The sequence below is a fragment of the Coenobita brevimanus genome, chromosome 45 (assembly GCF_032717465.1).
Source record: "Coenobita brevimanus isolate Jiangsu-jjx chromosome 45, ASM3271746v2, whole genome shotgun sequence".
Taxonomy (NCBI): domain Eukaryota; kingdom Metazoa; phylum Arthropoda; class Malacostraca; order Decapoda; family Coenobitidae; genus Coenobita; species Coenobita brevimanus.
This window is the reverse complement of record NC_136998.1, coordinates 24,805,592-24,817,736: the sequence shown is the minus strand read 5'-3', so window position 1 is coordinate 24,817,736 and position 12,145 is coordinate 24,805,592. Positions and strand designations below refer to the sequence as shown.

Sequence of the window (12,145 nt, the reverse complement as noted above, 5' to 3'; positions counted from 1 at the left end):
AAACCATTTACTACGCTGGGTGGTAACCACATAACCAAATTGTGGCGCCTGGTGATTTAGCAGGTATTTTTGCACTCCAATCGGATTGACCCGGTGAAGGTATATATCCAAGGGATGGTTGAGGTTGATTGCTCATGTAATGCCACTCAGGGACGAGTGAGGCTGGTCACTCTCATCTTAAATGCCGGGACCAACTGCCTAGTCCAGGGCTCCAACGCTTCTCATGGAGCAATGTAGGATTGGATGAGATATATATATATATATATATATATATATATATATATATATATATATATATATATATATATATATATTCATAGAAGTACATATATTTAACCCACCGGATCCATGAACTGCTGCGCGAGGCATTGAGCTGGGAGGGTACGGGGTACCGCCCTCCGCCCATCGGCTCATAGTCGCGAAGCTCATAGGTCCCTACCTGGGGGTTCACTGCTTTAACATCTGAAAATTCCCAGTTCTGTCAGTACTCCGGACACTGGGCTCCAGTTGGATATATATATATATATATATATATATATATATATATATATATATATATATATATATATATATATATATATATATATATAGATAGATAGATAGATAGATAGATAGATAGATAGATAGATAGATAGATTTATGCGAGGAAGAAGGAACCAAAGACCATGAGCCAGCAGTAACAGTTCCCTCCAAGAGGAAAACAAAATACAATAGAGAGCCAAATTCAAGATCCGATCATATCCAGATGCCTGGACACACTACGTTTGAAAGACTGGAGATCATAGGCAGCAGGAAATACAGACAGAGGGAGACAGTTCCAGAGCTGACCTGTTGCATAAATGAAAGACTGGAAGTAACGGTTAACTCTTGCATTAGAGAGTTGGACAGAAAAGGGATGAGAGTTTGCTGCCAGACGGGTGCTACGCGCCCGTCGTAGAGGTGGAGGAATGCAAGCAGACAGTTCAGAGGAGCAGTGACCATTAAAGTAGCGATAGAAAAGAGATAAAGATGCAACAGTGCGGCGAAGAGACAGAGGTTGAAGGGAGTCAGTAAGAGGGGGAGAGTTAATGAGACGAAAAGCCTTTGACTCCACCCTATTGAGAAGAGCTGTATGTGGGGAGCCTCCCCACACATGAGAGTTGTACTCCACACAGGGGCGGATAAAACCCCTGTATAGAGTCAACAATTGTGCAGGGGTAAAGAAAGAGCGGAGTCGGCTTAGCACACCCAATCTCTTGGAAGCAAGAGATGTAATATGTAATATGATCTTTCCAAGATAAGTCCCGAGTAAATGAAACCCCAAGCATGTTCAAGGATGATGCAGGATTAAGCTGAATATTATTAAACATTAGTGGGTATACCTGTGGAAGATTTTGTCGGGTTGATAGGTGTAAGAACTGAGTCTTAGATGCATTAAAGACGACCATATTATTTTTACCCCAGTCAGAGATATGAGCCAAGTCAGACATTAGGTGTGCCATAGCCTCATCCCTTGTTTCTTGAAGTAACTGTTGAGATGGGCGTTGCGGGAACCGAATGGAAAGGTGAAGGGTGGAGTCATCAGCGTATGAGTGGATAGGGTTAGATGTACAGCTTAGAAGATCATTGATGAATAAAAGGAAGAGAGTTGGTGATAGGACAGAGCCCTGAGGAACACCACTCTTGATAGATCTAGGAGAAGAACGATGGCCGTCTACAACAGCGGCTATAGAACGACCAGAAAGGAAGTTAGCGATGAAGGCACAGATAGAAGGATAGAAACCGTAGGAGGGCAGTTTGGAAATTAAAGATAGATACAGTAGATAGATAGATATCATCTCATCTCTTCATTCGTTTGAGTGTCCACTGCAGGACCGGCCTATCCCTACCGAAGTGGGGACGATACAACCAATGTATCTCTACCAAGTGGCTTAGGCTCTCTGGTAGAGAGTTTATGTAGGGTGAGAAGTGCTTGTAAGTGTAATTGTAGTGTTGGAGTGGCTTTGGATTAGTGTGTTGTCTGTGAAGCAAGTGTAGTCAGACTGGGTGCAACCATGCTTTATTGTAAGGGACCTTGATTCAGCCACAGCACCCCTTATATCCGCCAAGCAGTACGTGGCCAGAAGAGCGCTCCCAAAGTTTATTGCCCTGGCAGGGCGCGAACCCTCGTTCTTCAGTGTACGAAAACACACACTTTACCACTGTACCATAGAGGCTCCATATATATATATATATATATATATATATATATATATATATATATATATATATATATATATATATATATATATATAGCAAGAGTAGACTGTAGCATGAGTCGAGAAGGGCAGCACTCCCAAGGTTAATGGAAAGCTGATGACAGGGAGAGCTGGAGCTCCTGTTTCATCAGCCCTCAGGACTAGTTCCTGACAATCCCCCTTTGCTGAACTTTTTCAGTGCTTCAGTAACACAGAGTGTAGGCCACCATGCTCTCCAGTACAAGTTTCCCTAACTGTTAAAACCAAATTACATTCACAGTACACACTACACTACCTTTCCAATATTAAAAAAAGGAAAATGGCATCAATGAATCATGCCTCGGAGTCCCCGGGGGGAGGGGAACCATAAATTCCCCCACCATCCGCCCCTCACCCGGTGTTTACTCATAGAGATGCCTTGAAGCACTGCCTGACTCACTTATTCATTTCTGCAACATTCATGGCCATTCCTCTAACATTCTTTCTGTCGAACACCACCCCTCCTCCCCTAAATCTCACCTTCTCTTCTTGACAGAGACTCATCTTTCTAAGGCAACTGACAGTAAACACTTTCCTGTTTCCTCCTACTTTCTCTATACTCATTTCAGAGCCAAAGGTGGCTGTTGTGTATATGTACGCAACGATTTATCTTGCTTTCGTGTTCCTGAGATTAATTCTTCTGAATTCTCTACTCTCTGGCTTCGGCTTTCTTCTCATTCTCTGACTAAATATATCTGTGCTGTTTACGTATCCCCTAATTCTACTGACTATGAAAAATTCTTCGACTATCTTACTTTTATGATGGAACACATTCTATCCATTTCTGCTTTCTCTGAAGTCTCCATTCTTGGAGATTTCAATGTTCAGCACCACCTTTGGCACTCCTCTCCTTTCACTGATCCACCTGGTGAGCAAGCCTACATCTTTTCTATCATTAAGGACCTAAAGCAACTTGTACAACACCCTACCCATATCCCTGACCGCCATGGAGAGAGCTCCAACATACCTGACCTCTTCCTTACAACTAATCCTTCTGCTTACACAGTTAAGCTCTCCTCTCCATTGGGCTTCTCCAATCACAACCTTATTACCTTAACCTGTCCTATCACTCCTGTATGGTCTGCAGACCCCCCAAAGAAACGTCGTCTGTGGCTCTTTGGAACTTCAGATTGGAAGGCTCTCAGACAGTACTTCTTTGATTTTCCCTGGAATGATTATTGCCTCCATGGTCGGGAGCCATCTGAGTGAGCCTTGCGCATTACAGAGGTTATTCTCTTGGGCATGGAAATATACATTCCCTTCTCATATACTTTGACTAATGCAAGAAAGCCTTGGTTTAATCACCCTTGTTCTAATGCTGTCCGCAAGAAGGAGATGGCCTATAAAAGGAACCAAAGCCAACCCACCCTTCAGTCTCATTTTGTTTTTATTTCTGCCCGGAATCGTGCTAAGGCTATTCTTCGCTCTGCAAAAAATAATTTGATCCGTACTAAATGCTCTCGACTCTCCAACTTGAATTCTTCCCGCTCCTTCTGGCACCTTGCCAAAAGTCTAACAACTTTTCCTCATCATCCTTCCCTCCTCTTTTCTATTCTGATGGCTCTGTAGCTATTTCTTCTACTGATAAAGCAGATCTCTTCGCTCAGACTTTCTCCTCCAATTCCATCTTAGACGATTCCAGTGCTGGTCCTCCATCACTTCCCCCCTCAGACTTCCTCATGGCTGACATTAAAATGTCTTCTGCTGATGTATTTTCTGCCATCACTGGCCTCAGTACTAACAAGGCATATGGGCCTGATGGCATCTCTCCTGTTGTCCTCAAGAACTGTGCTTCAGTGCTTACACCCTGCATAGGTAAACTCTTTCGCCTTTGTCTGTCAACTTGTACCTTCCTTTCTTGCTGGAAGTTGCTCTCATTCAGCCAGTCCCAAAGAAGGGTGACCATTCCCAACCCTCTAACTATCGTCCAATGGCTTTAACATCCTGTGCCTCAAAAGTTTTCTAGTCAATTCTTAACAGAAAAATTTTAAAGCATCTTTCCTATCATAACCTTCTTTCTGATCGTCAGTATGGGTTCTGTCAGGGACGCGCCACAAGTGATCTCACCTACCTTTCAGACTCCTGGTCATCCTCTTTTCGGGACTTTGGAGAAAGCTTTGCCATTGCACTTGACATTTCAAAGGTTTTCAATCGAGTCTGGCATAAATCTTCAACTTCCAAAGTACCCTCTTACCGTTTCTATCCTTCTATCTGTGCCTTCATCGCTAGCTTTCTTTCTGGTCGTTCTATAGCCGCTGTTGTAAACGGCAATCGTTCTTCTCCTAGATCTATCAACAGTGGTGTTCCTCAGGACTCTTTCCTATCACCATCTCTCTTCCTTTTATTCACCAATGATCTTCTAAGCTGTACATCTAACCCTACCCAGTCATACGCTGATGACTCCACCTTTCTCCTTTCCATTCGGTTCCCGCAAAGCCCATCTCAGCAGTTACTTCAACAAACAAGGGATGAGGCTATGGCACACCTAATGTCTGACTTGGTTCGTATCTCTGACTTGGTAGTCGATGGACAGGTTCTGCTCTACAGAAGTTGTGAGGGCAGCTTTACACCATCTCAAACAATAAACACATTTGAGATTTTATAATCATGTTGAAAACATGATTTTATTCAACACAGACACACACACAGACACAGACACAGACACACAGACACACACACACACACACACACACACACACACACACACACACACACACACACACACACACACACACACACACACACACACACACACACACACACACACACACACACACACACTTAGGAAGTGTAAATGATTGGATAACATTATTCTGTTTTTTGCTTTGTTTTCATAGGGGTATCTTCAGACAAATTTGTATTCGTTTGGAGAGACATTGAGTAGATCTTGCATTGATTAACCTCTTTACTGCCAGATTTCCCAGCTAAAGTTGAAAAATAATGACTGTTAGGAGAAAGTATGTAATAAATGCCCCATGTCACCTAATCCATCAATAAGTTCTTCTGCCATATTATTTTCGCCATTTATTCAACACCTGTAAGTGCGACGGGAATGTGAGTTCTCTGTATGTAATATAACAGATAAAATTAATTAGAACAGTATTACTACACAGGTGACAGGTGGTTTCACTTTGACTATTGCTTATTGCGTTTTTCTAGCTAAGTATTTCTGACTGAATTGTTTACTTCTTATGTGGCATAAAGTTTTTTTCTTCATGCTATGAGGAGTTACTGTAAAATATGTTCACAGGTTCATTGTTTCAAAATGTAATGAAGGAAGGATGTAAAGATTGTTTTTTTGATACTTGATGAATAGGAGAGAGACTCCGTGAAGGAACAGAACCCTGAGGAACACCATACCTGAGTGCTTTAGAAGTTTTGTGACACTCGACCACTGTTGCCCTCATTATTATTATCATTATAATTATTATTATTATTATTATTATTATTATTGTTGTTGTTGTGATGGTGATGATAATGATGATGATAATGATTATGATCATGATGATGGTGATGATTATGATTAGTTATGTTATTGTTGTTATTATTATTAGTAGTAGTTGTAGTATTAGTATGATGATGATGATTACTTGCTTTCCTATTTTATTATTATTATTATTATTATTTATTACTTGCGGTCATAGTCTGCCGCTCAGTAGCAACTCCAACAACTTCTGACCTTCATTCCCTCCTCCTCCTCCTCCTCCTCCTCCTCCTCCTCCTGCTCCTCCCACACACCTAATTTCTTTCTAATCGAAACCTCACTCTCTCGCAGATATACTCTTCTTAGTAATAATTCCCGACACATCAGCACATCTGACTGCCAATTACTCCTGTATTTGGCTGAATAGTAAGATAAAGCTGGTAAATTCAAGAACATATTTCTTAAGGTAATGAAGTTAACAAGCATCTGCTGGCGTGGCGTGAATTATTTGCCTACGGTAGGTATGTGGAAGGAAGAACACATGTTTAAGTATATGGAGCAGAAGCCTGCAAGCTGGTGTTAGCTGCGGCCACACTTGTTGGAAACATGTGATCGACAAGACGAAGCGATGCACCGGGTTAGAGCCGCTGCAGTATCTGAGTCTTAACGTTTGACGGACCCCTGAGCCTCGTTTCCTCTTGTCGATCACATGTTTGGAGCAAGTGTGGCCGCACACTTAGACACGCTTGGATAACATTATACATCATTAAAGCAGTCACACACACACACACACACACACACACACACACACACACACACACACACACACACACACACACACACACACACACATATACATACTGTACACACATACATATCTACATACATAGCAGCACCCTTAGTCAGTCCACTGCATGGTGAACACCTCTCTCATCTTTTCCATCCCGTTGTACAGATTTAGCTACCAGCCTTGTCCATCGACTATCAGCATATTTCCCCATTTGATAACTCCATTTTGCTCTTTTTTTCTGGCTCTTCCTCTCACATATCTCGGGCCTGCCTCTCCGTTGCCCAGACTGTCCGTCTGTTGTCTGCTCTGCCAGGGACATAAACTGTCTATAATATCTACTTTTTTCACTTATCTAGGAAACTCTCCTTGCATGTCTAAATGTTCTCTTAGTTACTTGGTTCAATATTTTAATATAGTCAACTGTTGCTTAGCTATGAAACAATCCAATTTTTTTCACTTGGCTGGTCTGCATCTATAACAAAGATAATTCATATTTCTTCATTTTTTGTTACTAAAAACGTCTCGTAAAAAGGCCTCATATTTGGTTCTGTGGAAAGTCACCTGTATCCCTAATAAGATCCTTAGTGCGATCGTCCTCACCTTCTGCTTTATCCTATTCATTCCTCGTAGGATCCTGCTTACTTCAGCTGTATTGCTGGGAATTACTGTGTCCACTATTTCCCTCTCCTGCACCGGCGCTTCAGTCACAGTGTTACTCTTGTAAAGTCTGAAACAAAATTCTATTCAGATCACCGTTGATATATATATACATATATATATCTATATCTATCTATATATATATATATATATATATATATATATATATATATATATATTTATTTATTTATACAGTATTTTTTTCTTCCAGTAGCATCTTTCAGAGGAGGCATCTGCTTTCTTTCCATGTCAAGCCTCCACCTGTTTATTTCCAAATTTCACAATTCCTTAAAGTTTATTCAACCCTGCTCATGTTGTACTTTTGGACATCTTCCTTTTTAGTTTATTGTTGGCTTTTTGGGACTGTTGCTGCTATGTGAGCTCTTATTCGTTCTATAACGTTCTCACTTTTCTTTACACGTTCCTTTGTTCCATCAAAATGTTTGCAGTTCCTATTTAGAAGTCTCCTTCCTCCTACTTGTACAGGTGTTCAGTACCTGTTTTTAAAAATTGTTCATTCTTTTGCTCTTTGTCATGGTCTACTTCATCCATCAACTGCGAATTTTTATTGTGAGCTAGCAAACTAACTCTCTCTCACAGCACAAGATATGATTGTTCACATCGAATTAAGCCCTAGCCTCTTGTGAGATCCTGTACCACGTTATAATATAGCGTAATTGTAAATATGGTGTATCGTAGTCATCGCCGAGCTATTGTAACAGTGTGTTGATTTGTAGGGATTATACGAAAGGAGAGAATGTTCATTGTAAGCATTGTAGATGGCAGGAGAAAGATAAAGATGAGTCTGGGGTTTGATTGCAGTTTATTTTCTTCAAAAGAAATATCTCAACAGTAATACTGAGGTGAGTAACAGTATTTCTCACAAGAGCGTAGAGGTGAGAGCGGTTACTGGCTAACCTACGCACTCCTTCCTACTCTCCTCGCCGTCTCTATTCTTTCCTAAACCCCTTCTGTCCTGTCTCTCCCATTTCTCCCGTATACGACTGGTTGTGTCACGTGTAAGGGCACAGGTGTGTGGAACCTTCCCGAGCATGGGGATTTTCTGATAAGGCGTCACACTTCGCTGTGTGTGTGCAGTTCCTAACTGAGAATGTGCAAAAGCCACTTCCTCTAGCCCTCTCTCCCATGCATGACTTTCACCTATCCTCTATATTACATATATTCGTTACTGGCTATTATGTAGTGTATTATGATATTTGAGAGTTCTGACATCGCTCGGTCACGCCCCACCTGGTGTACCTACTTCAGCCTGTAGTAACTATTTACATTATAACCTATTAATACATGGTATTCATAACAATATTGTAGAAACACAATAATACTGTAGATATATAATACACTGTAGTAATATATTGCATGTATAATGGAGTAAACACATGGTAGTAAAATACTGAATATAGAATATTGTATAACATACTGTACTAATATATTGGCACAAATGTGTATGTAAACCCTCCCCATAAAGTATCGGCACCTTAGGATACGAGAGTTTTGAAGATGAGCAACTTCAGCAGACACACATGAGTCTGTAAATGTGGCGCCTTGAAACATGTACCACCCAGTATGTGATTCTTTTTGTAATTTTGAGTTCTAATAATTATCAAAGACAATATTTGCACTAATAATTACAGGATGCCCCATATATCACAATGCTTCATCCATGTTTCAGAATGATACGTGCTGTAAGAGTGCCGATGCTTATTTGGGGGAGTGTACAACAGACAAACACATATATTTATGCAATGGTAATATAATGGCAGTACCATGCGACGACTGTCACTTATGTTATGTAATGTACTTATTATCTCTATATATATATATATATATATATATATATATATATATATATATATATATATATGAGAGAAATAAATATTGCCATAGGAATTGGATACATGTATATCAGTTTATCATTTATGCAGGATTACATTAATATTATGTAATATGTTTACCCCATAATTTTCTTTCATTTTTTTGTATATATATATATATATATATATATATATATATATATATATATATATATATATATATATATATATAATTTACACTTCACATATTAAACACATTTCACTCACGGGGTCTCACTTGAATGTTTACTCTTCCTTCCGTAAATACTGACTCCAAGTTTGCAATCCTTGCTTGCGTTCTGTGCATCGCCAGTACTAATATACCAAATACAATGGAGAAGATTATAAACACGACTGGAGCTGGGTTATATACATAATATGGATTGAACTTAATTATACTCAGTTCTCTCCAGGGCTTTATTGTTTGACTGATTAATTGCGTATTTTCAGACATAGGTGAAGTCAACTTAATATTTGTGCTCATATTTAAATCCATCATAGGTAGTGGTTGGAAGTGTTTCTCTGTGATATTTAGGATAGCATAGTGATTGTTTATAGCTAAGGTGGACATAGATGGTGTAAGTACAGCACAATAGTCAGGTGCTATGTATTATCCTGATGCTGAAGTATGAGATGGTGGTGTATCTGGACAAATTACGAAACTGATGTGTTACGAGTGAAGCAGAAAAACTGTGAATGCCCGATGCGTTCATGATGTGTGAGTTTATCTGGAGCAAATGTGAATGCTGATGAATGTCACGATTTCTTATGATAGCCATTTAACAAGGGACTGTTCCAGTTGGCTGAAACGTGAAAATGTATGCAGGACAAAGGTGAACAACATGTAAGGATGTACGACACTTTCGTTCAATCGTTGATTCACTATCGATAGTGATAGTGTCCTGCCTCTTGGAGACCATTATGAGTTCGGTGTCGGTGTCGATGTTGATGATGACCAAAGTGTCACAATTCTTAGAAGGAAAAGCGTATATCTGATAGACTGTGAACAGATTATCTGTTATGAATGGTACATGAACTATTACAGATGTTGGTGCTAGAGTCGCTTCTATCTATCTATCTATAGCCCGACGCCCTAATCCCGCAAAGGGTGGCCGTAGACAAAACGCCTCCAAGTCGCTCTGTCACCAACCATTTGACTACCCTTCCCCCAACTCACCCCCCCTCCCTCATATACCTCTCAACTCCATCCCTCCACCTCATCCTCGGTCTACCTCTCCCTCTCCCTCCCTCCACCTCACCTACATACACCCTCTTAGTCAGTCTTTCATTCTCCATTCTCTTCACATGTCCAAACCACCTCAGTGTATTTCTCCTAATCTTCTCAACCACATCCACATCCACCCCACATCGTTCCTTCACTTCTTCATTCGTCAACCTGTCCCTCCACGTCACTCCACATGCTCCTCTCAAGTAGCTCATTTCCACTGCTCTCACTCTTGACTTGTTCCCCTCGTGCAAGGTCCATGCCTCGCTTCCATACGTCAGGGTAGGGAACACAGTACTATCATGCAGTGACTTCTTAACTTCCATACTCACCTCCCTATTTCTCATCACTGCTTTCAGTGTACCAACGACCTTCCTTCCCTGCTGTATCCTTTCACGCACTTCATCCCCCAAAGTTTCATCCTTACTCATCACACTACCCAAGTACTTGAATGCACTCACATTCTCCATATCCTCACCATCCAACCTCACTGCACACTCTGTGACTTCATTCCTCTCAAACACCATAACTTTATTTTTGTTTACATTAACTTTCAGATTCCTCCTCCTACACACTGTCCCAAATTCATTCACCAAACCTTGCAACTCCCATTCATCTTCACTCAAAAGTACCGTATCATCAGCAAACAGCAACACCGGAAGCTTCCACATCTCACCCTCATTCATTAGAGCCACCCCCACATCCACTGCCCTACCCTGCACCTCCTTTACAACCCCATCCATGTATATATTAAACAGCCATGGAGACATCACACAACCCTGTTTCAGTCCCACATTGAGATCAAAGAACTCACTCAGCTCACCATCCACTCGCACCGTAACCCTAGCTCCCTCGTACATACTCTTCACAGCACTCAACAATTTCCCCTCCACTCCATATATTCTTAATACCTTCCACATACCTTGCCTATCTATTCTGTCATAAGCTTTTTCCAAGTCCATGAAGGCAGCATACACTTTCCTTCCCTTCTCTAGATACTTCTCCACTAAACATCTTAGAACAAATATCTGATCTACACACCCTTTTCCCTTCCTAAATCCCCCTTGTTCTTCTCCAACTAGCTCCTCTGTCAAATGCCTAACTTCTAATTATGGATAATATAGCATGAGATTCATGCCCTAGAATAAAGGCTTCAAATCATCTTTATGTATGCCTTGACTGATTATTTGACGTAGATCGTGAACTGGAAGTAGGTTAATGGTGATCTTGCCATTATTAACATTAGCAATACATTTCATCAAAGCTTGATAACGAGTTCTAGTGTTGTCTAACTAGAGTATTATTATGTCAATATGTTCCAAGATTACTGAGAAGTGTTGAAAGAGTGTCATGTTTCTTTTTATTGCTTTTATTTTGTCCACATTCTGGTGAGTTATACTTTCTGCCTTTCTGAGATTTTTCACAGTTGTCATCGTGGCTGTGTTTTGACTGTCAGCTAGCTTCTATTGATATGTTAATACCTGAGCTGTCATATTAAATTTGTTGTTTATTTCTTGAAGATCTTCTTTTGAAGCCAATCCAAAAATATTCCCTAGAATTGCACCATCCAGGTCGAACAAACCGCGCCTCTCACATGTATGTGTAATGTTGTTCATGTCCCTAAGTGCCTCCGTTCCACGAGATGGGATATCTTGGATCATGATGAGCATGGTTGTCTTAGCTTGTTCCAGTTTCCATTTTGCTAACTTCATGATTTCAGTGACTTCCTTTGTGTCATGAACTTCTGAAACAGAACTTCTTATTACAGCTTCCAGTGTCCTTGGTGGCTTGGCATTGTTCTCCAATAATACCAGTAATTCATTTAAGATGTCCAAACTAATTTCAGTACTCATATCTGTAATGATTGCTGTCGAGGCCACCGGGGCTATGAGTCATCCTTGCCTTACTGTATGTTGGGGGTCT

General features: G+C 40.6%; 1 protein-coding gene across 1 annotated transcript in view; it reads right to left on the bottom strand.

Annotated features, from left to right (window-relative positions):
- Positions 1-11,934, bottom strand: part of LOC145398375 (uncharacterized) — a 26,152-nt gene extending 14,218 nt beyond the window's left edge. Inside the window, exons 1-2 of the mRNA XM_080271255.1 lie at positions 11,817-11,934; positions 342-462 (exon numbers count right to left, since the gene is read on the bottom strand). Of these exons, the coding sequence (XP_080127381.1) occupies positions 342-462; positions 11,817-11,934 (239 nt within the window). The remainder of the gene's footprint in view (positions 1-341; positions 463-11,816) is intronic.
- Positions 11,935-12,145: the final 211 nt, after the last annotated feature.